Source organism: Falco peregrinus, chromosome 4 (assembly GCF_023634155.1).
Source record: "Falco peregrinus isolate bFalPer1 chromosome 4, bFalPer1.pri, whole genome shotgun sequence".
Classification (NCBI taxonomy): Eukaryota; Metazoa; Chordata; class Aves; order Falconiformes; family Falconidae; genus Falco; species Falco peregrinus.
Genome location: NC_073724.1, coordinates 87,858,985 through 87,886,980, shown reverse-complemented (window position 1 = coordinate 87,886,980; position 27,996 = coordinate 87,858,985). Strand labels below are relative to the sequence as shown.

Here is a 27,996-nt window from a genome sequence, read left to right as displayed (position 1 = left end):
CATATGTGTTGGTTTGCACCTGAAATCTGCTCTGGAGTGGCCAAAGAGTTTTTCTTATGGTGCAGAGGAGAGTTCACAGCCTATAGCTGCTCTGATGTAGACCGGTCTGCTTCTCTTGGACTGGAGCTCAGGGCTCGAGCCCTTACAAAGAAACTGTAATTACAGCTTCAGTCTCTCCATTCTCTTGACAGGACTGTGATTTACCCCAGGAAAGCAGAGAACTACAAGCTGGGAGGGAGGAAGAGGCCTGGACTTGTTTTCTTGCTCTGCCACCATGGCTTTGGTGCTTTTTGCTAAGACATTATCACATGCCTTCCAGGTCTTACCTCTCTTACGTTGACTTATTAGCCATGTAATCCTCCAGTGAAGTTGCAGCTTCTTCTGTGAAGAAGTGTTTTTGCAAGAACGTATTATATCCATTCCCTACAAAATGAGCTACTTCTCAACAAAGTTGCTGCCGCCAGCCTTGTGGATCTGTCAGGAGGCTTATGCTTATGTGAAGTTGTGGTAAAACATGTTACCCCAATGGACCTGACTGCTCTGAAGAGTTTTCTAGTATGTATCTGCCCTAAGCCTCAGCTTTTCCATTTGCCACCTGGAGCTGATAGTGCTATGGTAACACAAGAAAGCCACCTGAGTTCCTCACCCGGGAGATGGGTTTCATCTAAGCCAGTACTGCTGCTCGCAAGTACAGCTGCTCCTGCCCTCACCTCTGCCCTCCGACGCTGGAAGGGAATAAGGGTCTCCTAACCACTTCTGCCACTTACACACAACTGCAGCCTTTTGTTGCTGACCTGGTAGAAGAACTAAATCTGACAAAATGAAGAAGGAAAGGGAAATGCTTCATTGATGATACAGGTGCAGGAAGGGCCAAGAAATGACATGTTTTGGTCTAGGGAATTCTTGACTTCTTTTACAGGTGCACAGACGTGGCCATTCCCTTAGTCCCAACTGGAACCTTCCTTTCAAACACCTAAGCTCATTTTCCGAGTGATCCACAGAACTCTGCAGAGAAATTTTAGTCTTGTGCCAGGTGGAGGCTTGCAGCTGACTACTCCAAGGTGGTAGCTTGCTGGAAGTGGGGAGTTCCTGTGGTGGGCTGGATGCGTTGGGAACTGCAGGCAGATCACTGCCTGCCATGCAGGGAAGTGTGGTACAGTTAGAGAGTGTGGGGGTCCCACTAGACATTGCCTGTGGCCTTTTTTATCTTTGTGGATCAGTGCTCTAGAGGCAGGGACAGTGAAACATTGTGGTCAGTTGGCATGCAGCTCCATGAAAAGAGAGCGAGTAAGCATTGATGGGTACACAGTGTTAATACATGAATAAACATTAACGGGTACATAGTGTTAGTGTACAAGACATAAACCTACTGAGAAGGAAATGGGAGAAGATTGATTGTGTCCCACCTGTTCTGTGTGAGAACTGAGGGAACAGAAAAGCTGTAGAGACCCTTGTGCATTTTACGTATTGTCAAAGTCCGTGGGCCTTCAAAAAAAGGGGACGATGTTTCTGGTGTGTGAACAGTCTAACCTGACCTGGTCTTCTCTGTACCTATAAGAAGTAATAAATATCACTCAGACCTGTATTGTCTGCATAACTTAAATGGATCTATAAGAATTTTTGTGACTAAGTTACAGTGAGAGGAAATATCTATCTACCTATCCTAGCAAATAAACACCCGATGTTTTATATAACCAAGATTAAGATTAGATACTGCCCTTATGGGAAAGCTTTCCTGTTTGGAAACTGGATGTAGTTAATTTCTGATGGTAACTCATATGTTCTTTGTACGTTAGTAATTTGACACCTATTATTGCATGACTTCATGATATCACTTATCCAAAAACTTGAAAAAAATATCACACAAGTTCCTTAAGATTTGGGTGGGGAAATCCCCAGACTCTACTATAAAAGACCTCCTTTGTCCCTTTGCTGTCACATCTGCTGGCTGAGAAGATGAAGCACACACAGGTGGCTGTGCTGCTGCTTGTGCAAAGCATGAATGCTCTGGCTAGAGCAACGGCAACAACAGAAGCGGTAAGATGGGGGTGTTACAACCTGCACTTTGGTGCCTTCTTGTCTTCCCATGTAATTTAGATTGCTGAAAATTCTTTTAGGTTACTGGAAAATTACTAGGCAAATGTTGAGATCCCTGCATGGAGAAAGTTTATAAAGTATTCCTCCATTCTTCCTGCAACTAATGTATAGGGACTGGATAATACATGTGAAAGTGAGGCACGGGTTTAAAATCAGAGTCAAATTCTGCCTTTGGTTAGACAAGTGCAACTCCCAGTGAGGATCTGAGTGGATATTAAATGCTCGGTGTAGCTTCTAATTAATTAGCAAGGGCTTATAGCAGGAAAGGATCCACATCTTTGATGTGGAAGGAGTTGGGAGGTGGGGGCTTTCCTAGTTGCATGATTGCTGTCACACTCTGTGACCAGGCACATGAAAGCCATACTGGATGTTTTTTGTGGGGTCGTGTTCCTCTTCCCTTATAAAACTGTATCTAGTTGGGCAAAAGAGAAGTTCAAATCAAAGCCATCAACCAGAATAAAAGGCCCCTAACCCACAAAAACAACAACAAATCCAGGGAGGAAGGGAGACAAGAAAACTTTGGAAAATTACATTAGTGAAAGATTTGTTTTAATTTTGTACTGCCTCTTTTTTAAAAAAAATTAAATTTGGCATAAATTATCAGAAGAAAAAGGTTGAGAATAGATTAAAAGCTCCTGCAAACGAAACAGAAACATTGTGGCTTTGTTTGACCCAAAGTGACTGCTTTTGGGTATTTTTTAGTTAAAATTTGGAAAAAAACCATTTTGGCTCCCAATGACTCTTTCTGATTTGTCTGGTTTAGTCACCAGCCAGAAAAATCCTGTGTGCCCTAGTTACATTTTTTTTAAGTTTGGGAGCACTGAGGATGCAGGCAGTGAAGTTAACATCTCCTGGGAAAGTGCTTTTATCTGCTCAATGAATGGGAAGTTACAAAAGTCAAGACGGAGGTAAATAAATGTTGATAAGCTGAGGGTAGAAAGCTTAATATGGAAGACACTTCTCCTCAGTCTGCTTAGCTTTAAGCTAGTCCCCAGTTTGTGTAGTTTACACAATTTGTGATGCTTTTTGCCCTACCACAGTTAATTGCTACTAGCTGCCCCTCTTCATTTTCAGTATGATCATATGAGCACACAAATATTTGTTCAAATGGGTTTATTTGACAGACCATCCTACAAAAGCTTGTTTACACTGTGCCCTTTAATAGACCTGCCCTTTGCTGGCCATTTGGATTTTCCTACCATTCCCTGGATCGGGAATTGGGCTTCAGCTGGGATTTGGGAAATGCAGAAAGACCCAGGGGTCCGCTGCAGGAGAAGCCCATTTGATGCTCTGTCTGTCACACCATTTGACATTGAGGGTGTCTTGCTGCAGTTCCCAGTTAGTGGTGAGACCCCACTATGGGTGACAGCATGCTGCATCATGCTGTGCACACTGTGCGTGGGGGACACAGTAGACCTTTGGAGACACACAGTACAGTGCCAGAGTGACAGCCAGTCTCCTTGCTGTGTCAGGAAGGCCGGCACCAGACACAGATGAAAGTTAAAGGGGACGTATATTGCCTTGCTAAGTAGGACTCCCAAGGTGGACCTGGCAGTGCAGGGGCTTCTGCCAGTGCTCCCTCCCCGCGGTGGGATGCTGTCCCCTCTGTAGTGTTAGTAGCAGAGCAGGACACGTGTCCCAGCCATCACAGCTCACAGCCTGACAGCTTGGCATGAAAGGGGCAGTGAGTCCTGTGCTGGGAGGCTGGAGCATGGGCTGGGTGGCAAGGAGCAGACATTCCTGCTGGGAGGACAGTAATCTCCAGATTTAGGGCAGAGGGACACCGTACTGTCATTTTAGACTGCCATGCAATCTGCCAGGGCTGCCTGTCAGAGCCCCAGCTCACACCTCCCGAGCAGGCTGCACGTCCCCTGCCTTGCACTGGTCACACAGAGCCTTTCTTCAAGAGGAGGTGTCTGTGAAGTGACAATGTGCCCGGGGAAACGTTAGTTGCCTCAACAGCAGGTCAGATAAGCCAATTAATTTTACTGTTGCTGGGGATGGCTCCAAGAATAAAATCAAAGTGCTTTGGAGCTGCAGGATGGGGGCTAGCTGATGGGGAAGGGACAGTTCCATACACAGGAATTCACACTGAAAAAGGCTTTCCTTTGCTTTTTAGACCCCTCGTCTCGATATGACGCTTCCACATCTGACTCAGTCTAGCAAGATGACTGGCAACCCGCACGCTCCCCCAAAGGTATAACCATTACTGTTCTGCAATAAAGTCCAGGAAAGAGCAAAATTAGGAGCTTGTGTCCCATTTTTTAAATGCTACACAGTCACTCAGAGACTTAACCCTGATATAGGTACATCATTTAGGCTGCCCAGGAAAAGAGTTTAGGTGTTGTGTATCCCAAATTTTAGGCAGTAGCAGATTCCCCAAATCATCAGTGCTGCTGCCATGTCATTTAATGACTCAAGTCACATCCAGTTTTCTGCCACGACTGTTGTGACTACTGAAGTCAACCCCAGACATGGAACAGCTGGGGCTGTGGGGGTTTGATGTCAATGTACCGAACAGTTTGGTGGTTACAGCCTTCCTGGAGGAAGGGGAAGACTTCTTTTCAATTCTGTCCTCTCATGTAAACCAAAACAGGGCCTTGAAACTTACCTTCTGAGAAGTCCCCACTTGTGGTTGCTGGGAGTGAGAAAATCTTCGTTCTCCCTATTCTACTTGGCTGAAATTTTATTCAATTATTTGCTGATACAGGGACTTGAATCTGATTTCCGTGCCTCTGGCACAGTGCTCAAGTCCATGGTCTAAGGATTTCAGGGTTTGGTTTCTTTGCCTCTCTCTGTCAGTGGCTGCTTAATAACGTGTTCGCTTTGGAGCAGATTCAATGGGACACACTTGTTCTGAATGGTGCTGCAACCTAGTATCAAGAACAGAGTTTTTCCAAAGCACAGCTCCAGATCAGACTGGAGATGGAAGACAGCTTGACAGCAGGTCTTCATTGTCCAGGCTAGCCTAGTGTGGCACCTGGGATGTGTGGAGGCACCTCTTCTGAGACAGAGTTAAGTTTCTGCCTCCAGTGGAGGGTTTAGAAAGTTAAATGGAGTCAGGAGACTCTCTCTCCGAGTCTCAGTACCAGAACCTAAATCTCATCCATCTCCTTGCCCAGCTGAGGTGGTCTCTGTCCCTGCTGTGGCCTCTGTCCCTGATATGTGGTTTCTGAGGATCCCATTCTATGTTTTAGGATGAGGGAGTAGCTAATTCAGAGCTGTGAATGCCGCTGGGCTACACTGCAGCTGAAATTAAGTACTAAAATGGCTAGGCTGTTTTGAGGATGTAACCCTAAGTCCACATTTAGGCAGCTGAATAAATTTCCTATTTTTCAGAAAACCGAGTAACTCGAAAAAGGCTCCTACTCCCTTAAATTGAAGGGATGTGGGAAAGGAACATTTTTCATAGCTTCAAATATGTATTTGTAACAGCTTAATTTTACAGAGTGAAATGTTGCTGTCAAGTAAGTCCTTGCTGTAGGCTAGGACAGTTTGCTCTCTTTTAAGCATTCCGTATAAATTATTAAACTTTAAAAAACATACAACTCCATCAGAAGTAACAGCCTATCTTGTGCGTTTTTCTACAGGATGAGGGAAGGCATTTTTGGTACGTGGTTGTCATTTGACTGGTATTATATTTTGATTGAAGCGCTTGCTGACCCAAGGGGCTTTTAACTAAACATTGCTTCTTGGTCTTGTCAACATCATGATCCCAATGTTTGTAATGTCAGTGGAAGAATAGAAGCAGTTCTGTGTGCCCAGGCTGTCTGCTCCTTCGGGGAAGCTGTTTTTTGGCTTAGATATAAGCTGCAATTACTGCAGTGAAGCTCTGCCTTCTACTCAAGGCTTTCTCCTAACACAAATGTTAGAATATAATGATTGTTTTTTATAGGGAGCTTAAATGCACAAATTGGAGTTTTTTGGGGAGATCATCTGAATACATTTATGAATGGCTTGTTTAGCACATGAAATAAACATGGTATCTCTAGATAAACTGATGGCTATATATAGTCAAGGCTGTAGTTTATTGCAGAGTATACAATGTATAGTTCACACTATATATGTATGGAAATGTATATACATATGTATAGTACACACTATGCTATACTATGTATAGTATACTCTCTAGGTATACACATACACGTGTATGTTACATTTGTCTTATACACAGAAAGGATAAAATACAATACCTTCCACACAAAAAATGAGCATGCCAGTGCACAACAGTCTTATTAGAAGATGCTGAACCACATTTATTTCTTCTTTTGTTTCTTCCCCCTCCCCTCTCTGTTTCTTTTGTTATTGCTGAGGAACTTGCCATCCCAGTTATGCCCATACGCAGAGGACTCAGAGGTGCAGAAGCATTTAAGTGACTTAGGAACCCTTTGGCTTTGATAACCACCTTGCAGGGAAATCAATGAAAGTTATGTGCTGGGAAATGCTTGAATGCCACGAGATACTTCTTTGCTTCCTTTCACATTAAATGTCTTCGGCAGTCTGTCTATGACTGAAGTTTTAAGGCCCGTCGTGCTTGAATACTACAGATAAAATGTCTTTTCATGCTTTCTTTCAAAATGAGATGCATGCTCTTTGTTATGGCTGTGGTAAAGGTTGCCAGAAGTGTGAACTGGGATCATTCTTGCTTGCTGCTGTTCTCTTCTTGGGCTCACAGATCAAGACAGCTTTGCTGCTGGTCATCACTGCATATTCTGGGCTGGTTTGGTGGTGAGGATGTTGGTTGAAATCACTGTGAAAAAGCAAGGGAAGAAGTGCTGCAATGTCAGTTTTCAGTAGATAGTTTTTTGTTTGCTTGTTTATTTTTAAGAGGGAGAGAGGAGAAAACACATAAATAACACCGGGATTTCTGCAAGGCACGCGGAGAGATTATAGGAAGAAGAGTATTTAAAGAGCAAATCTGTAGCTTTAAAATATGCAGCTGCATTGAAGTGTGTGCCAGAATATTTTAGAGTAACATCAAATGTCTTTATTAATAAATTTGTGATAGATTTATGAACGGGGAAGAGTTTTGTGTACAAACAAAAAGGAACTGCTCCAGACACACTCAGTATGCATCCCATTGCTTATAGGAAATTATGTGCTTCGGCTGTAAATTATGGCAAGGTCATGAATTGCCAGCCCTGACCTTTGCATGCACCATACACATTGCTCCAATGGTGATGCTTTGAGCATGCAAACAACCAGGACCAGGCAATTCATGCTAACGGCATGGGCAGTCACCTTGCAAACTGTCCACAAATGTGGGTGGGTGGGCTGTGGTGGGTGGATGTTACATGCAATGTTTTCTAGCAAAATAAGTATCTCTACCTTAGGCTGAGCCTGCACATTTAATTCATCACCTTTCAGCTGTGCATAATTAAATGCATATGTCTGTCAGCTAAGGCAGGCTGAAAACCTTCAAATGGAGCATTTTTCTTTTCAAAACTTTCCCCATTACTAGTTCTGTTTTGGTGCTTTCATCTCTATGGATGGAAATGACTAGATGATCTGATCAATTCAGATCAACAGAACAGTAACTATAAGACCTAACTTAGTAAGTTATTATTTTCCTGCTGTTGTGTGCTTTTCTATCTGCTGTAAAATTTTTTTCGTTATTTTAGGAACATTGTCTGCAAGATTGGGAAAGGAAGGACTATTATATACTTCTGTTTTTCCAATGGTAAAATCATTTAACTATTTTCAGAAAGATTTATGAGACTGAGTCATAAAAAATTGCTAGACATTTTGAGTTCCTTGGCAGAAAAAGGTGAAAGATGTCTAGCAACGAAGTTATTGATCTCATGGTTGTCACAGCTCATATTATTGTCAGACATTAGCTACTGAATTCAAAGGATAATATTAACACTTTTTTCCTTACCTATTTGTTATTGCAGCTCTTTGCCAATGTGCCTGGCACTATGGATGACGAGGGAACTTGTCAGTGCTCTGTGTACTTGCCGGATACCACCTTTCCAGTGCAGAAGGCTGAGCAATTGGAAATTATAGCCGCAACGCTCTCGGAGAAATTTGAGATAGAGCTTTCTCAAGTAAGGTGTTCTTTTCTCATAAATACAACAACTGTATATCTGCTGAAAAATGGTTGCCTGTGAAGAAAGTACAGCAGTCAGCCCTTTTCTGTGATGTGTCTTTTAAACAGCAGGAAAGAGGGCTCTGTAAGAACGAAGAGAAGGGTGACTTGAGATTTAATCTTTGACATTGTAGTATGCCATACATTTGAATATCCTTAGGTCTCTTTTCTAGGCCTTTGTAGCCAGAGGCATATGGCATTTTTGGAAGAATGGTTATGTTTTTCCTCTTTTGGCACAGTTTTATTCATTTGTGATTGCTACACAGAGCTATAGGAAGCCAAGCCTCCTGCTCTTTCATGTGTTATTATTTGTATCAAGCCAGCCAGATTGTAGGAGGGAAATGAAGGGAAAGAGGAGAAAGGTCACCACAGCCCAGAGTGAGGAAGTAGGTGAATATTTGCCTCTTCACTTCTTCTGCTCTCACAGATTAAAACAAATTTTAAAAACTCAAATATCTTCCTTGTCAACATCTGAAGCTGTGGCAGTGAGACTGCTGAATTATGCATTGCTGTTGAAGACAAACATACCTTCAGTACTTTGGCTGCTTGTTGCATGAATTCAGATCTGTTTTTTGAGGAACTCAGGCAAACCTACACATGCTGCAGTGTACTGGGTGAAGCTGCCTGTGAAGACAGAAATCTGTCTTTGACTTTTGATAGTGGATAAATATTCAGGATTCAGATTAGATGTCCAGCAGAAAGTGTTTTCTTCAGGAACTGAGCATCTTAAGAAATGAAGTGTCCTTGAATTAATCAGCAGAAAAGGCACAGCATTAAATTATAAATTCTAACCATAAATATTCATAACCCTCCTCTGGTATAATCAAGAACAGATAAGAAGTTGTGCATAAAACCCACAACAACAGGCGGAGGATCCTGTGGTAAGATCTTTCAGTTCAAATAATTTGTTTGGAAAGAACTAGAGCTAACAATGAAACACATTCAGCTGTCAGCAGGGATATGAAGGGCAAGCTGACAGAAGCCCCACTGCCTCCAAGCACAGGAGTTACCTGAGCCCCTGCATGGAGGGTTAGCTCAGAGTGAGTGACCCATGAAAACTGCTGAGATTTCAGGTCCCCATAATGTTCCCACTGTGGTCAGTGCTGGCATTTTAAGCTAGTTGTACCGAGGCAGGATCAGGGGCATGCTTCCCAGCCAGAAAGTTGGTGTGATTCTTCAGGGTGTTTGTGTACCAGCTTTCCCAGTCACTGGCCCCGGTGTAACCAGTCCCTTACCAGTACTTTCCTTGGAATGGTGCATGTTTCATTCAGGATGTGTGACTTATCTGATAGTGCCATGTAGTTCTGCAGAGCAGAAGTACTGCTGACCTCCTTGAGTGGACAACCTCAGATCTCCTTTGAGTTCAGTCATCTTGCCCATATGAAGACACAAGTTACTATAGATACCTAAATTCAGGTACGATTTTATGGCAACCTAATGCCTAGGTTGCCAGCTGATGTCAACTGGTGTAACTGTGTTGTCATCCTTAGGTGCCCAGCAGTGTACCACTGTGTAGATGCTGACCTTGGCTTTCAATTCTCCCTGCAGACAGCAAAAATACTCGACCTAACTCAGGCTTCACTGAATTTCGTCCTGTCGACACCAATCATCCAAGCAGTGTTACAATGCATCTAGTTAGATAAAGTGTGACATATACTTTGGTGTGATATAGGCAAAGAGACACTTTGGGTCAGAAATGGAAATGAACAGATTGCATTTTGGTATAACTGTGTGTGTAAGATTTCTCAGTTATGATGTTGTTTTTCTGTAGAAAGAAGAAAGCTGTCAAGCACTGCCCTATTGATATCTGAACTTAAGCAGTCTGAGATCTTGTGATGCATGAGTCTCCACGTTGTGGGAAAAATCATGCTTACACAATCTTGCATATTACTTTAGTCATGGTAATACTCAGAAAGAAGCAAATAATGAAATAGAAGAAAGCCAAGCTCTCATTACTGATCATTATTAGGGATAATCCTGAGCAAATTCCTAGGGAATCTTGGCCAAACATAACCTAGTTGCACCACAGGGCTGGGAATTTCTACTGAGTACTTCCTTTTTTGACTGAAGATCTGTGCTTTGGTTGCCCTTCTAAAACACCCTTTGAAGCTCATGGGAGCTTTCCCTGGGTAAGAGCTGCAGGATTGGACCGTCTTAAGGATGCTTTCCATGTCCTAGAAGCCCCAGATAAACAACCTGATTGAATCGTTAACCTTTTGCCTGATTGTAGGCTAATTCAAAAAGCAAGGGGGTCCTTTTATAGAATCAGCAGGCAAGGAAGCTCACAGATAAAGAGATGCTCTCATGTGCCAAATGAGTACAAACTGTAGACTGAAAATACCAGAATAATTTTTCCCCTGTCACATCAACCTTTGCCAGCATAATTATGATTGCAGAAGAAAATTAACCTTTCAAAGCAAAGCAGGAATTGGCTGCTTCTTTCAATAGGAGAGGGGAGAGGACACCTCTGTAACAGGATCAGCACATGATCCCAAGGAGAGAAAGTGCCGTTCAGAACTTGGCTCACAACGGCCATAACATCCTCATGTAACAAAAACAGGAGAAAAAAACCATGCCTGCCCTCTACCAGGAACAGCTGTTTTCAAAACAGATTAACCCGCAGTGGAATTCCTCTTGATGTCAGCTTGCAGACTACTTGCCAACCTTGCTTCTTACGGATCTGTAGAAGTCAGGCCTGCCCAAAGCCAGTGTCCTGGGCTGAGTGACTTTATAGAGTTGCTGGTTTTGTCACTTCTTTCTTATCTTCCCTCAGTCCTCCCACTTTTTTTCTTTTACATCTTCATCTTGCACCTTTGTTCCCTCTTCTGTACTCTCCAAATGCATGCTGGGTAAGTGTCTGTTTGCATGCTGCAAAACCTGTTCTGATAAATACCAATTGCAGGTAAATGACACAGTAAATGAGCATTGCAGATTTTTCCTGCCCTTTTCATTCCATGAGGGTGACAATGCTCGGAAAGGAGTAAAAACTGAAACTGAGGAATTTTCTTCCTATGTATGCCTCACGTGGCTCCATTCTCTTCCTATAAAGGGCTAGGACAGGCCCTATGCACTCATCATACCTCACTTTAGGCTTTTATGACACATGTGGCAGCAATCAATACTATTTATTGGTCTGTATCGCTAAGTATGGGATATGCACAGAGTTTCTGTGCCAGCTTGTCAAGAGACAACAGCCAGTCCCTAACAGGTAGATGCAGCAGAAGAGCAGGGTACAGTACAAGCTGCTTAAACGTATCTGCCAAGCAACAGAGCAACACCATGTGCCTTTTTCAACTGGTATTTCTATATTACAGAAGCTCTTAAGCCAAATCTGAGCAGGTGGGGATGTCCACACAGGGCATTGCAATGCTTGACGTATGTGCTGGATTTGTCTGCAAAAGCAGCGTAGACCTGTTAGAGCAGCACTGCTGAGAAAATGGTATTTGTCCAGTAATTTGTCAGGGAAGCTGTTAGCTTAAGTTCATTGTGATGCTGGTGTGGCTGTACAGAGCACTGCAGAGTGCTGGAGCTAGTGCAGGCTCAACTTGTATATATCTCTCATCTATACTCCCCTGGATGGTGTTGATATGTCCTTAAGTGACCTAGATGGTTGACTGAATGAAAACCCTCTGATGTGGAAGGAGAACTTCAGGTCTGTGACCTGCAGCACTCTGCAATCAGGGCTGAAATAACTATGTATGCCTTGCTCCAGCCCTCAGCATTCTGTCCAGGCTCAGGACCCAGGAGAAACCTTCAAATTCACAGGTTTCTCACTAGTGAGTAGCCATCACTAATTCCAGCAGTCTGTTTATTTCAGTGGTTTGTAGATTTGGTCTTAATTGCATTATTGTTATTTTTATTATTGCTATTAGTATTACTATGAGAAAGGTTATTAATACCTAGATAGATTTCCAAATACCTATGTGATATATGTAGCTTCACACAGCAGTGCAGTTCTGTTCAGACATGGGCTTGCTTTTTATTTCTCAGGCTGTAATCATATATTCTTTCTTTTTTTGTTGTGCAAACTCTAGACCAGGGGTCCTCAAACTTTTTAACCAGGGGCCCGGCGCGCGGATGCAGTGGCAGGCAGCCATCTGCGGCTGCTTGGTTTCCCCCGCCAACCCCCGGTGGGGGGGGTGGGGGGGTCTGTAAATACGGGGGGCCGGATTGAGGACCCTGGGGGGCCGTATCCGGCCTGCGGGCCGTAGTTTGAGGACCCCTGCTCTAGACACACAGTCTAAACATTACCCTTTGAAGATTTTTTTCAGAAGTTTTTTTCTGAGGATATCCAACTCCAATCTGATTTTGGTGATCAAGGAAAGTCTGAGGTCCAACTACATCTGGCTTTTCCAAGAGCGTTGTCCAGTTTTTGCTACTATTCCCTCCTGAGCAGATGATGGTGACAGCTAGAAAAAGGGATCCCAGCTGTCTCTGTTGCCAGTCACTTACAAGGAACTAGGTCTAAGTCTTTATATGTTATTATTTTTTATTCTTAATTGTAACAAATAGCTCAGTTACCCTGGCTTGACCCCAGAGATTTAGAGCGTTCAGTGTTATGAGTCAGGGTGCTTCTGCTGCAGCTTATGGAAACTTGCCAGTTTCCGTATCAGAGCAGCGCAAAGTCTGGCTGCACACATTTAGAACAGAAGATCTGTTTCAAACTCGGATTTAAACGCATGGGATTGAGCAGCCCGGGTTTGGTGTATGTTACGTATGTGCATGCAGAGGTTTGGTAGTGGGTTCTTTCAGATTTATAGTGTAGTTATGCCACTATTGAAAGTTATTCTTTTGAAAACAGGGTCTTCTCTCCTGCAGTTCTACTTCTTAAGTCACATCACTGAATATCTTATGATCTTAAAGGATCCTTTCTGTCCTTCATGAATTTCCACACCATGAGTCCCCATACGTCCTCTTTGGTACAGAAGGGCTTCAATCAAATTTGAAAGGAATTATTTGATAACTGTGTTTTTGGGGGACCCTGTCCCAAGCACTGCTGCCAGAACAGCAAAAGAGGGAGTCTGTGGTCTTCACACCATGACAGGATTTTAGACACCATTCCAGAGACAATGGGGAAAAAAATTACTTTAATTTCATGTTAAGATAATGTGAAAATGATTGAGAGGATGTGGCCTAAAAATCTTTCAGTTGAAGAAGTAATAATTATGGAAGGCATAGTGCTGTAGAGAGAGGGACTTGTACTACAAATATTATCTGAGAGTATAAATATGGAGTTACTGGTTCAACAAACTAATTGTATTTATTTCTACTTCTTACCTCTTGTGATATAATTATATTGATTTAAGGGAAAAGAGACATGACTTTTATGAAGCATATGGAAGAGAAATTTCAAGGAGATAACATTTTCCAAGGAATGTCCCAAATCCATATAAAATTCTTAACATTGTGCATAACAATGTTTGTGCTGTGACCTTTACTTCAGTAGACCTATCTGTGAAAATATATTTATCTGGACAACTGTTTAACAGTTCAAAGGCTGAAAAGGCTGCTATGTAAATTACTTTAGCTAAAGCCTGCAATATATTTTACACTTTCATTTAAACAAGATTTAATTTTTAACACTGTGTTTAAACATTTTCCCCCCACCCAAAGACAAACCGCAAACCAGTTCTGTCAACTTTTGACACAATTCAAATGTACACAGGGTAAAATCCTATTTAGATTCAGAGTTAATAGGAAATGAAGTTGAAAAACATGGGAATCCTTTATTGCATTTTTCAGCCTCCTTGGGTTTCTTTTGTGAGATAATACACTGCAGATTTCCTAATAAAATTTTCACCAATGTATGTTCTTGGCATACTGAGGATAAAATTAGCTCACAGAGACAATATTGGCAAAGAATTAAAAAAATGGAGGACTGCAAGTGAAATTCTGCCTTCAGTTATCCCCAGGCGTTCCTGAGGGGACTATGTGGAACTGCCAACAATAAATGAGGGTTAAATTTCACATTTTTTTCTTCTATGTGATGCAAATTTCATTTATGTAGTGTATGTGAAGAATATATATGTCAAGTATGTGGAAGTTAAGCATGGGGTACTCAGAAATACAATGAAGATGACAAACAGACTTGTCGTACTTGCTAACCTGGACATGAATATGTCCCTTCTTTTTTTTCTTTCTTTAAGGTTAAAGAGTACTCAAAAATGATTGAACTATATCAGCAGCAAATCCTTAATATAACCATCAGAGTGGAGCATATGGAGAAGAGCAGTGTATCTTACACAGAACTGGACTTCCAGTTACTGAAAATGGAAATCAGTGACCTAGAGAGACTGGTCACTCAGCTGAAATCCAGCCTTGTTGGAAGCAATGTCATTGTTGAGCAAATATATTTGGAGGTATTGCCAAAGTCTTAATTAGCCACAGAGAGTTCAAATATATAGATAGTCTATCCTTTCATTAGTGTTTATGTTGAGGAAATGTAGCCTGTCTCTACTGCAGCCAGTGGAATTACTTTAGCATTTCATCAGCATAAATTAAAAGAAAGCTTGACCTTAAATGTATTAACATTTTTTCCTTGATACAGAGCACAGAAAAGCAAAGAAACCCCCAAACAAATGGAGACCACTGTATTTTTGCCAAGTATCTGCCTGAAAATTAACAGTTTTGCATAGCATTAAGCATATAAGCTGATTGAATTATTATAATAACTATCAATTTACAGACCCCCATGCTTGAAGGCCTCTGTGCTTTAATGTAGATAATTAAAAAATTAGCTTCTGGTTGCTAGGGCAATGGCCCAATCAATATGAAATCAAGAACTGGGAAAGACTATCACCTTCCCAGCAGACTATAAATCATATTTTCAAAATTGTAGTTAATCACTCACCTAGAGAGAATAATTACTTCAGATGGAAAGTGAAATATCATTTCTCCATTGTCCTCTAGGTCATCAAGGATGTTATTGAAAACATTATTTATCTTTACAAATAAAAATCTCCAGATACTTTTGTAAGGCTGTAATAAGTACTTTTCATATATAATAGCTAGTAGTTGCCTAAGACTTACTGGATACTTTTATATGAGCTATAAAATAACACTATATTTTTGCATTATGTTATACAACTGAGTGTTAAAGCATTTCCTTATGGTCACATACCTCTGCTGGAAATGTAAAGTTCAGGCTAGCAGGATAAGGCCTATTCTTAGCGATATTTCTTAAAACCTGTTCTGTAGTATCTTTTGTGGTATGATCAACCCTGCCTGGAAATATCTGTTAAATAAAGTTGATGGAAATTTAAACTTGCCATCTTTTTTTTTCCCTCTAGATCACAAATCTGACTATACTGGTAAATGAACTAGAATCACTGGACAAAAACAATGTCCTTGCAATTCGTCGACAAATTGTGTCTCTGCAGAATCGATTGAAAGAGTGTGAAGAGGCCACAAACAAAACTATAATACCCCCTTATTTCCCACCAGGTAAGCATTTCTGTTGTATATCAGATAAAAACCAACGTAATATATGGGTAGAACAGTGAATTCATACATTTCCATTTGTTAATTTTAAATACAATTGTAACGATACTACTTAGCTCTTGAAAAATTGAGCAGACCACTCCTGATGTTTCATCAACAGGTTCAAAAGGAAAACGAGGGCAGGAAACAAACTCTTCCAGACACAGTAGCTATTTTCAGTGGGAAAAAGTTGTGATCTTCCTATCACCTGCAGCATGAAAAGCAAATCTCTAACCTCCTTCTCTTTTTAAAAACAATTACCTTTTGGGGGGGGGGGGGGGGGGGAAGCTATGCTTTTTTCTGACCAGCTTTGATTTTTAATGGTTCCTGTGGAAGTGACCTGTGTCATGGCAATTTTGCTCTAATGCTGCTTGGGAAATGTATGAGCAGCAGTTGATGTACTAAAGCTGTGGAATGCAAGCTCTGGAAGGTAGCTTTGCATGAAGATTACTTTTGCTTCACAGGCAAAAGATTCCTCTAAATCAGAAGGCCAAGAACCTTGGGGGAAATTCTGGTTTCAGGGAAATAAGTTGGAGCTGTATTACTGATTTCAAAGGAACTAGGATTTTATAATTTCCTTAACTAGGAAAGGTTATGTTCTGGGGCTTAGATCAGTAGTTCCTAGAGTGCAGTTCATACAAAAGTGTCAAAAGTCACAGGACTTGTGGTAATTAGTTTGCAACAGGAATGATTTTTGTCTTGACATTGTGTTCAGTTTGAAAAATCACATTGTGAGTGAATCATAGTCTAGAGAAATTTTGAGAGTCAAATACGATACACTGAAGCAAACTGTTTAGGAAACAATAGTTTAGGTATGCCAGGTCAAGCATCCCACTTGCCAACAGACAGGAAGATTTTTCAAACTGTGTTGATCTCCTGTTTATACACAGGAGGTTCCTTTTGACAGGGTACTGTAAGAGAGAAAGTGCTCTGTTGTATACAATACCCAGGGGAAGGATCCTGCTTTTCCGCATAAGCTTGTTAGCAGTCAGCTGGAAGAGCCCATGAAAAAGGAGTGGTGTCCTGCTTGCAAGGAGCACAGTTTTGCACCTACCAACATTTACCCCTTATCACCTTGGGGTCAGCTAGTTCAAACATCTCATTGGAAAAGTGAGAGGCGGAAATACAAGCTTCCCTTAGGGTCAGCAGCCTTTCCTATTGTGATCTCTGTAGGACTTCGTGGTGGTGCATGCAGCTGCTTCACTTCTCTGACAGGGTGCGTGGGTAACACCTTGTCTGGGGATCAGGCAGGAGGAAAAGCTGAAACAAAATTGTGCATTGCAAAACCTCAAGGCCTTTCTCTGCTCGTTATGGAAGGGCTTAAAATGTTTCAATGAAAAAAAAAAAAGCAGCCATGTTTTAAAAGTGTTTGAAGGGCATCTTATTGATTTATTGAGGGTGATGGTGTGTGGAAAGAAACAATCTCTTTCTCTTCAAGCCTACAGCATGCCTTTGTTTTGGTGAGAAAGTACTGGGCTCCAGAACAAGAATACTATGTCCTTCCATGAGTGATGGAGAAAGGGGCTGCTTTTATGCCTGGGTGGTTGGTGTGAGCATCTGTGGGGCACAGGGGCTTTCCCAGAGTGGGACAGTGCAGCTCCATGCAGAATAGGCAAGTCATGTCTAGAGCAGTATGATAGCTCTGGGATGGGTAAATGTAACTGCATAAGGCTGTGCCCCTAACAGAATTATTTAGCATTGTTTCTCAGGGCATGGTGTGGAGGTGAATAGAGTTCATCTGGGACTAAAATGGTATTGCTTTAGTGTTGCCTTATTCCTGACTGTGTGGTCATTGCTGGCTCAGGCATCTTGGCATACATTGTGTGGGAACCACAGAATGGGAAATAACCTAGAAGGTCAAAACCCCAGGGTGGCATGAACAATGACAGCTCCATTGACTTCCAGAGAATTACCACCACTGACACCAGCTGAGCACATCCTCTGGTGTTGCCTGTGAGTTTATCTTTTGCCCACAGCAGTAGGAAACCCAGAGGAGTTGTAGGGGGGGTGTGGGCATATTGCCATGGCCACCTTTAGGGTGAGGGTGATCTCTGAGGCTGGCACAAAGCAACTTCCACAGACTGATAAGTTTCCTGGCTTTTGGGTGATGCCAGCTATACACATAACCCAGGTGTTATGTAGGCTCAGACCCCTGCTAATCAATGCAGGACTTGCATATCCTGACTTTGTGTGCCTGGCAGGGAGCAAGTATTCTCTGGGCAGAGAACTTTGTAGAGCAATTGCATGTCCTGCAGACTGTATCTGAAAACAAGTAGAAGTAGTAAGATGTTACTGCTTGGGGAGATGGAGTAAGCACATGAGAGAGCTGCATTTTCTAGATGGTCATTTTGGAGGCTTTGCATGGATGCTCACACCTAGGCCTCTGAAGCTCTCTAGCACTCATTTATGCATTTGAACACAATTTCCATACTTTTTCTCTGCAAGCCTGATTGCCTTGAATTCCTGCCAAACCATTTGGCCTTGCCCTGCTTTTAGTTCATATTATATTTATAATGTTTCTATTAAACTGACTCTTTGTCCTGTTTTCAGATAGCGTTTTCTTTCCCCCTTAATCTTCTCTCCTACATATTTTGGGTAGTCAACATAAACTAGAGAAAGCTTGGCTAATCCCCAAGCTGCCTAAGACCATGAGTCTAAAGGCAAGTTTAATTAAAGCTTCTTGCTTCTCAGTGCTGTAGTACACAGCCCCTCTGACTCTGTCCCCCAAGGCTTTTGCTGCCGTGTTTCTCCGAGTGAGCAGGCCTGTTCTCCAACAACACAGCAGTAATACATCACTGGTCTTCATTTGCCTTACCCTCCAACTGGAGAGGTGGGTGTCTGAGTGTCTGAGATGGAGCTCAGTAAATTAGTTAATCATCCTCATCATCATTACTGGCTTTCCTGTCTGCAGCAGTTTCTGGCATCTCTCTCCTCTTCACTCCAGCAGGAAGAAACATTTATCCATTCATTTTTCTTTTGTGCTGATCTCATCTGGCTGCATCAGGGCAGGTAGAGTGAGAAAAGACCCCAGGATGGTTCTTTAAGGACTCCGCAGCAGCTTCTTTGTCACATCTCCCTGAAATGATCTGAGAGAGGCAGCAGGGAGAAGCGAGTCAGATGAAACTCTCCAAGGCAAAAAAAGAAAGGAAAAAAAGAGCAAAGCTGTTTTTTCTGGCTTTTATACGTTTAGAAATTTAGAAGGATTTCAAATTATTGATGAATAGGTCTCAGCAGGAGGAAGGCCTGGTGTAGCCTAATGCTGAAACACAGGCAATCGTATTGGAGTCTTAGTTAGAGTGATTTCGCTTTTACCTTATATATTACCTGCTGTGTTCCCAAGATGTCTGTGTTGAGTGTTTTGGATTGTGTTTTGAAATGAATACATCCATACATAAAGAGGGAGACATGCCCACAGGCACCTGAAAAGAGCTGGCCAGTGCCTTCTCTCCAGGACTGCCTGAACAGCCCCTGGAGACACATGCATTTCTCCATTGGCCATGGAGGGAGCTTAGATGAGGCACCTGAATTTTTAGTTGCCTGAAGGTAGGTCAGATGAACTCCAGCCCCTCACCTCATCCCCTATTAGGTACTGACAACGTAAATCTTCTCTGACACAGCTGTCAGCCTGTGTCTGCACCCCATGATACTGGTGAAGACTGAGGTATCTGTGTGGGTTCCTGTGTCAGGAATGAGCCTTTCCCTGAGCAGCACCATCTCCAGTGTCTCAAACCATAATAAGGCTCGTAACAGCTCACACATCTGGATGCAGTGGTTCATCTGATGGGAAAGGAAGGCACATCTGGTGCTTGGGAGCATGTGTGAGAGTGTATCACCAGCCCGCTCCTTGTCTCTGTGCCCCTCATGGGAGTTCCTTTAAACGTGGGTCACACCTTGCCTCATGATCTTTGGCTGCATAGGCAAACCGTGGTCCCTTCTTTTCTGCAATCAGATGCAGCTGCTTGGTGGGGGAAGGCTGCTGGAGTTTTCTTGACACCTGTATTGTTGGAGTGAGAAGCTGATGTGGTCTGTGAGTGCTTCAGAGTGAAGCAGGTAAAGCAAGACCTCATACTCATGTCTCATGCTCAGTTCTGCAGCCTGTTAGCCGAGCAAGTCAGGCTCCCTCCAGTCCTGACAGCAAAGTGCCAGCTCCTTTTCTGATGAATCAGAAGGATTAGTAAACAACTGAGCTGAGATACTGGCTCTTTATGTAGGGAGAAGGAGAACTATGTGTGTATGTACCTGTATTGTCCTCCTCTTGCCTGCTCGCTACATAAGCATGAAACAAAGGAAAGCAGAAATACCAGGACATCATTTATCAGTGGCCCAAAACAGCAGAGAAAGGAGTTAAAAACTTGAAAGTTTGAATAATGCATATGGATTTATTTCAAGTACCTTCTAATATTTACAAAATTACATGACACTTTGTTTCCTTTGTGCGTTTTCCCTCCCCCCAAGATCCAGACAGGGAGGCAAGTTTAGATTAAATAAACAACACTGAATTTTTCTGAACCTGTGCAGAAGACAGATCACCCCCTGACTACCACAGAGTTTTCTGGTTAAAAAGATAATAATTCTGGGAGAGTTTTCAGAGAAATCAAAATCAAGCACATACTCTATAAAAACCTCAGACAATTTTTGATGTCATTAAAACGGAACATGCTTCTAACTTTATTTTAATAATTCATTGTTTCATAAATAAAAACCAAACAAGTGTTCAGCAGAGAGATCTCTTTAAGGGAAGAAATAATAATTTATTATTTCTTTTGTAAAAAAAGGTCTCATTGCTGAACACACGTTTGTTTTTTATTTATGAAACAATGTATGAATTATTAAAATAAATCTGGAATCGTGTTGTGCTTAATGACATGAAAAATTATTTGAGGTCGCATATAGATGAGCTTAGCAGTGCTTCACTACCTGCAAGCCTCGGCACTATATTTTTCTAAACAAATCAAGAGTTTTAGAGCATTTAATAACCATTTAATTCTGAGATAAGTTTATTGTGATTTAAGCACAGTAACATATTCAATATGTCACCAGCTTGAAAGAAGCCCTCGTGCCAGAGGTAACAATACATAATAGAGCTATAAGAAAAAAACAGTTCAAATTGATTTATGGAGTTGGCAGGCTGCAAGCCATTTTGCACTGTCTGCCTTAGCTTTCTTTCTTTGCATGGGTTGAAGTATAAGCACCTCCAAACACTGGTATCTGTGTGCAGTGCTGAGGCCGCGTTACTAGCCATGCTACGTGCCATTTCCAGAGATACAGCCTGGCTAGCCATACAGCAGCGCCTTCCTTGTGCTATATTTGGAAATGAGGTTTCTGCTCCAGGGCCTCATCCTTTCTAAAGCACTTAAGTGCATGCTTAAATGCTCATCTGCTCCGAGCCAGGAATGTTGATTTGCATCGACTCTTGGTGGCACAGAAGGAAGCAGTGTTCAACCAGGGTCATCCCATGTTCCAGCTGCAAGAATCCCAGGACACAAAATAAGTTGGGGGAGGAGGTGGGATTATTCACAACTCATGTCACCCTCCCTGCCATGAGCTGGGCACTCATTAATGTAGAGCTGCTCCCATGGGCAATACTGACCCCAAGAAAGTTGCCAACGTGGCCTAGGGGCTCAGCATACCAATTTGCATTTAATATAAAGCTGCTCCCCACCGTCCTCATAGATGTTGAGGGGAGGCTGCAGGTGAATCACATGTCCCCCAAGCCACTAGTGCAAGACAACTCAAAACTGTGAGGGGTGAAGGTGTTATGTAGCAGAAGGAGAGAAATACTACATTTCGAGAAAGGAGGAGATGTGGAGAGCTTCACTGCTCAGCTCGACTGTACATATTGGCACAGATGTTACCCTTTTGCTTAGACAATTCTAACGTTCAGGCCACAGGTTTCCCCTGGAGGCAGAACATCTTTCCCCTGGGCAAAACAGATCAAAACAAGATTTCTCTGCATTTGCTGCAGTCTGTTTTCCACCAAATACCTCGTTTCCCAGACCTTTTCCAAGTAGAGTACGTCAGATTGGTCTGTCTCTGCATTTCCCTCAATCAGTGGGATAGACTAGGATGCCTTTGAGGACAAGATGCTTCCTGAGATTTTTATGTCGGTGGATTTAGGAGTTTTCAGTTCAGCTCTATAAGTATCGTCTGGCCTTGCTTAGGGATGGCCAGCTTTGAGGGCAAAGGTAAATTCTTTCTTTGTTATTTCTCTTTTTTCTTTGTGCTAAGACATAGATTATTTATGTGCTAGACATCCATTCATATGACTGAGCGTACAAACAACCATTCTTTTCATACAAGCTGTCAGGCAATCATGACATGGTACCCATGCAAAGTATTAAAACCTCAAAAGATAAGTTTGACTTTAATCATTGATACCATAGCTGGTGATGCAAGGAGTTCCTGTGCTGAGGGAGGTATTATTAATATCAAACAGTTGTGGCCATTAATTGACATGTGAAACTTGGGTCTGTTCGTATCATACTCCACCTTTAATAAGGAAGGCTGTCGAGTGACTAGAGCACCCCACTGGACTGGGATGCACTGGAATACCACTATGTTTGTCAGGTGGTGCCAGTCACTTGACATCTCTGTCTTCATTACCTCAGGTGAACATATCCTTACAATGAAAAATCTGGGACACTTTTGTGGCAGTAATACAAAAAGCTAATGTTAACACTTGGAAAAAAGCATGCTGGTTTTTGCCAGTGGCGGCTTTGGACTCATTAAAAGCCCACGGGCATTTCTGAGTCGAGGATTTTTTCCACCAGTGACTTTTACAATATTGAGAATTTATCAGGAAACAGTAATGTCACAGCCATTCACCAGAAGTAAAAGGAAAGTATTTCTTTTATTTCCATGATCCTGGAAATGGCTTCACAGTTGATATGTGGAAAACAGAGCTGTTCTGGTTCAGCTTGAAGTCATAGTCTCTTTAGAGTTGCCTCACATGAACTTGGACTAATATCTGTCTACATTTCCTAGGCTGTGGTTGTTACTGTCTGCAGATTTCTTTGAGGGCCGGAGGTGGAAGGCACCATGTGGCTGTGATGCACTGTTGTAAAGCTGTAATTCTGACAGCAGAATGCTAATCTGAAATGTGACTCTGGAATTACTGTTGTTGCTGCTCCTTCCTTCCCCTCTGAAGTGAAATACACAAAAATCAGATACTTCTCTCTCTTTTCCCTCTGTCTCTTACGCTCTCAGTTCCACTGAGGTAGAAAATAACCTAAAAAGCTTCTGAAATTTTATTTTCCAAGGGATTTCCTAGTGCATCAGGCTAGGGTACATCAGATGGGTAGATACAGAATTCTGTCCCTTGTCTGGACAGCACAGTGAGCACTTATTTTCTGCAAATTAATCATGAGGATGGATGCCTTTTATCTTTTCTCCCCCCGCCCCCACAACAGCCGTAATAATATGCATTTTATTTTTTTCCCCACTAACTTTCTGAGTCAACTTGGAATACTTAGTGCCATCCGGTTGCTGACCTTGGGCCAAAATGAGCCTTACACATAAAGCTATGCATTTATGCCTATGCTTTGCCACAAAACTAATCCTTAGTAAACACACTCTAGAGGTACAGTATGCAAAACTTCTCTCCTAATGATGACATTTGGAAAACCTGATTTTTTCTCTTCATTTGCAGGTAGCTGCAATCATCGTGGACTGCTGAATGTTAGCCAGCCCTATATTGTAAAGCTGAACTGGAGAGGATTTTCCTACAAATATGGTTCCTGGGGTAGAGATTACTCTCCCTCTAACCCAGAGAGGGAAGTCTATTGGGTTGCACCATTGAACACGAATGGGATATACTTGGAATACTACAGAATTTATAGTTCCTTTGATGATTTGCTGCTGTTTAAACCCATATATGAAAGTAGAATAACATATGGGGAAGGAAGTGGTGCTGCCCTTTATAATAATTATTTGTACTATCATGCTTATAATTCAAGACATATGGTGAAGCATAATTTAAAAACAAACACCATGGTTTTGAGGAAGGAGCTTCCAGATGCTGTTACTGGTAACCGTTTCTCTTATGCAGGTGTTTCATGGCAAGACATGGATTTTGCTGTGGATGAAAGTGGGTTATGGGTAATATATTCAACAGAACATAGCATGGGCAACATTGTGATTAGCAAACTCAATGAGACCACACTTGATGTGGTAAATACTTGGCAGACAAGACAGTACAAACCATCTGTTTCCAATGCTTTCATGGTATGTGGTGTTCTGTATGCCACAAGGCCAATGAACACTAGGAAAGAGGAAATCTTCTACACATATGACACAGCTACTGGCCAAGAAGGTCGTATTAGTGTCATTATGGATAAAAAATTAGACACAGTGCAGAGTATTGATTATAACCCCACAGATCAGAGGCTGTATGTTTACAACGATGGTTACCTTCTAAGGTACGATACGACCTTTCAGTCTTAGTGGTTCAGTGACGTAAGCATGCGATAAAACTGGCAGCAACTAAACCAAGAGATCCAATACAGCTTTAGCCAGTGCTATTGCCAGTTTAGAGTTCATCTGGTCTGATGTACTGTGTCTGTGGATGTTGTATATATATATATATATATATATACTTATGCTCTAAAGGAATTGCCCACTCTGGTCGGTAGTATTGCTGGCAGCAGTGTTTGGCATTACTGGGTTATTTAGGTCTTGATTGGTGTTTATTGGTGGTTGGTGCTGTATGATTGTCCTTCCTCTAAGGGTAGATTTACTGCATAGATTTAGTGCATTTTGTTAACAGGAATCGATGGACACAGGCTATCTACTGACCAAGAAGTTAATTACCCACTGATGTGTATTTGTCAGTGTAACACTGGCAAGGCACCCAGAAAATGAGAATGAGTTTTCACTGATCTTCAGCAGAGTGGATTGAGGCCTCAGAGGAATTAGTCAAAGGATTAAAATAGTATAGGGAGTAGACTTGGTTGGAAGACAGCAACCTCTTTGTTCAGTGGAAGCAGTAGTATCTGGCTCAAGGCTTCAGGAGAGAGGGTGGAAGTGCACTTTGCTGTTTGAAGTCCTACCACAGGGATGGAAGAGAAGGCGTCAGGGCAGGGACAGAGCTCACTGCCCTTACCATCACTGATGCAGTGGGACAGCTGCACCTGGGCCCCCACCTGCAGCTGCTTCCTAGCAGCTCAACCCTCTCCCAAGCTGCTACAGCACCAGGCTGGATTCTTGGAATGACTGTGAGGGAGAAACTGGCAGCAGGGCTTTCACCAGCTTTCCCTCTGTCCCACTCTGCTGCCTTTAGCAGTTCTGTGTGCCTAAACCTGGCCTTACGAATGGTTTTACTGCAATCTAGCCATGCTTTGCGGTCACCATAGCCCCATTTTCCTGGCAGTACAGTGGAACAAACTCTGTTTTCCTTTCCTTTATTCTCTTGTAAGCTGATGTAAATCCTCCTGTTGACTTTATTGGCCACAAGTGGCCTTTAGGTGTATATCATGCATTGCCATAGAATGACAGTCGTGTTATTTAATGTGCCTCTATGCAACATTTTTGCAGTTCTGTAATTAGATTCCTGAGAGCCTTGTTAGTGTAGGGTCCAATTTGTTCCCTGGGTAATTCTGTCTTACAGCAAGGTAAGAGGTCTTGTGGAAAACAGAAGTCTGGTCAAGCTAGCTGGATATATGTATTGGGTTTTTTAATAGGTATTGTGTAACAGTTTCTGAGTGTGTGCACTGTAACGTCTTACATTCATCATGTCAGAAAGCAGGCTGAAAATCTGAAATTCAGAGCTCTACAATGATGAAGAAAGTGGTTCATGTGGTTCCTTTCTTCTGTTACCTATGCAATCATGTCTGTGTCCTCTGATAATCAGAATCAATACATATGCAAACAATTGCTTTTTTTTAAATAAAAAAATATATTTTCAAAGAATCTCAGCTGTGCTATAGAGCAATGTAAAGCTGCTTGTGACAAATAGGTAACTTCTGGGATGCAATGGGATGCCAGGGCACCAAATGTTTGAAAGAGGACCATTGCACTCACTTGGGCTCCATGTGCTTCAGTAGCTCTGTGAACAACATAGAAGTGTGAATCAGTATGTCAACAAGTACGTAAAAGGAGCTTTATTTCCCCACACAGAAATATGTTAGCTGGTTAGGGTAACATTTCTGCATCAAAGCTGAGATGTTACTTGAGATATTGAAGGCTGATGAAATGATGACACATTTTGAAGCCAGGTGCTGCCACTTATCAGGTATCAGCATCTGTTTCTTGGAAACCTGTGAAATGAATTTGAAAGCCATGGAGGCATTGATGCAGTAATCTGATCAGTCAGCACAGGCGGTGCTGCTGTGTGAATAATCCATAACAGCCCAAGTAAGGATTTGGCTGAGAAAGGAAGAAGAAAATACTGCAAAAATATTTTTCCCTCTATATCTGCATGTGTGTCACAGAAGGTGCGCAGCTTTCCACTTATTATCAAGAAATGCTGTCAGCACGGGCCTTGAGGCTCTTCAGCTCGCCACCATTTAGGGAGGGAGTGGGTGTTAGCATGGAAGTGACTGACTCTAGTGAGTGGACTGGGATTCTCAAGTCCTCCCTGGGGACAGGTCCTCATGGTCTAGCTTTCTCCCCTTTGGACACAGCAGTCAGCCTCAGGTCTAGAGGCTTCCATGGTGGTGGTGGCAGTGGGAATGGCATGGCTGCCCACTGTGCCAGCAGCAGGGCAGCTGGGGAGCATCAGGGCAGCTCCAGCCCCAGGCATCGGGCACCTCCCTGGGGACAGGGGCAGGCTGAGGTTGGGCTGGGACATGGGCCCACGGGTGAGCCTGGCTTGGCGGTCCCCACGGCCTGGCAGGGCAGGGCTGCAGGGACCTGGAGACCAGCCCTGCTGCTGCAGCAGTGGGGCTGACAGCCCTAGGGGGCTGGCATGGGGTCCTGGGCAGTGTGGGGGGAGCCCCAGAGGGGTAGGTATGGTGGGAAGTGAGGCACATAAGTGAGCCCGAGGCCCCAGCAGCGTTCCTGTTAATATTGTAACAGGCTTTGCAGAATTGTAGAAAGACCATTGTCCTTTTAAAAACAGAAAAATAAAGGCACAAAATGACTGTATTTCAACTCTTGGCCTATTGATTTGGCATCTCCCCATGGAGGTTTTGGGGTATATAAACAATATTGAACATAAATAGCACTGGCCACAGAGCCCGAAGGAGAGGACATCTGTCTGCGCGGTGACACAGTGAACTGCAGTACAGGAACTGCGATGCAATTTCACACCACCTAACTTGAGGCACCTAGGGCAGGCGCCTTGGCTCTGATCTGTGCAATGACTGCACACAGTGAGAAAGGGATCTTCTGCAAAGGAGCAGTTCAAGAAGAGGGAGTAATACATCTTTTCACTTCTTCCCTTAGACTTGTCCTTTCAGGCCTTGGATGAAGGTGGTTCAGTAGAGCTGGGTGTTAAAGTGTGTTTTTGAGCTGGCTACAGCACACAACTTTGCGCAGGCTTCACTCACTGTCCCTGTTGTCCCCTCTCCTGTAGCTGGTGCTACCTCTGCTTTTTCTGGGGGGTGTTTCCTCCTCTCCTTCCTCCTTGGACATGGAGAAGACCTCACCCCCATGCTTCCCAGCATGGGCTGTTACTGGTTTGGTGGCTCCACACCACTTCTTGATGGGGCATTTCCACCCAGACTTTCCTTACACCCACTGACCTCCACCCCCCCACCCCCAAGTCTATTCAAAGTGACAAATTCATCCTTTTTTGCCTTTCACAGTCTTTCCTGGTCCCACCTTTTCTTTAACAAATTAGATACAAGCTCTTTATTCTTTGGTCCAGGACTTTCACATTCTTCAGCTCTCAGCAACTGTGTCACCTGAACGTCCCTGCTTTGCTGCCTAAAGGATGCTAATCTCCTTCATCCTCCTGTTCTGTTGTCACACACCTTTCCCGTTATTCCACACCGATGCTTTTCTCTGGGATGCCTTCTCCAAACAGATCTATCGGCTTCCCTGGGCTCCTCCAAATTTCTCATGAATTTCTCGGTGAAGCTCCTGATAAATTGCCAGCTGACTACAGCTAACTTGTTGCCTTTCAGTAGGAGACTGGTATTTATTTGCATCATGTATTCAATTAGCTGGCACATGTGAGCATAAAGCTGGCACATATAAACTCTCTTATTATTCATTCCCGTATGTCACTCCCTGACTCTGTTACATTCACTTGTTATATCTTGTTTTAAATGGAGATTGTATGTTCCTCAAGGGAAATACCTGTCTTTTAGTTTGGGGTGGTACAGCGCCTAGCACAATGGGCTGCTACCTTCCTCCTCTCTCCTAGGTACTTCTGAGCAACAAACAGTAAA

General features: G+C 42.8%; 1 protein-coding gene across 1 annotated transcript; it reads left to right on the top strand.

The window, feature by feature from the left end:
• Window positions 1-1,956: 1,956 nt before the first annotated feature.
• Window positions 1,957-26,542, top strand: OLFM4 (olfactomedin 4). Its single transcript, XM_055803172.1, has 6 exons — window positions 1,957-2,037; window positions 4,217-4,294; window positions 7,992-8,144; window positions 14,332-14,544; window positions 15,475-15,628; window positions 23,313-26,542. The coding sequence occupies exons 1-6, from the start codon at window positions 1,957-1,959 to the stop codon at window positions 24,104-24,106; spliced, it is 1,473 nt and encodes a 490-aa protein (XP_055659147.1). The 3' UTR covers window positions 24,107-26,542.
• The last annotated feature ends 1,454 nt before the right edge of the window (window positions 26,543-27,996 follow it).

Excerpts from the sequence above, each read along its gene's own strand:
- OLFM4 (XM_055803172.1), top strand. The coding sequence starts at position 1,957 with ATGAAGCACACACAGGTGGCTGTGCTGCTGCTTGTGCAAAGCATGAAT. Across the intron at positions 8,145-14,331 it reads TTGAGATAGAGCTTTCTCAA|GTTAAAGAGTACTCAAAAAT; the intron begins GTAAGGTGTTCT and ends TCTTTCTTTAAG. Across the intron at positions 15,629-23,312 it reads ACCCCCTTATTTCCCACCAG|GTAGCTGCAATCATCGTGGA; the intron begins GTAAGCATTTCT and ends CTTCATTTGCAG.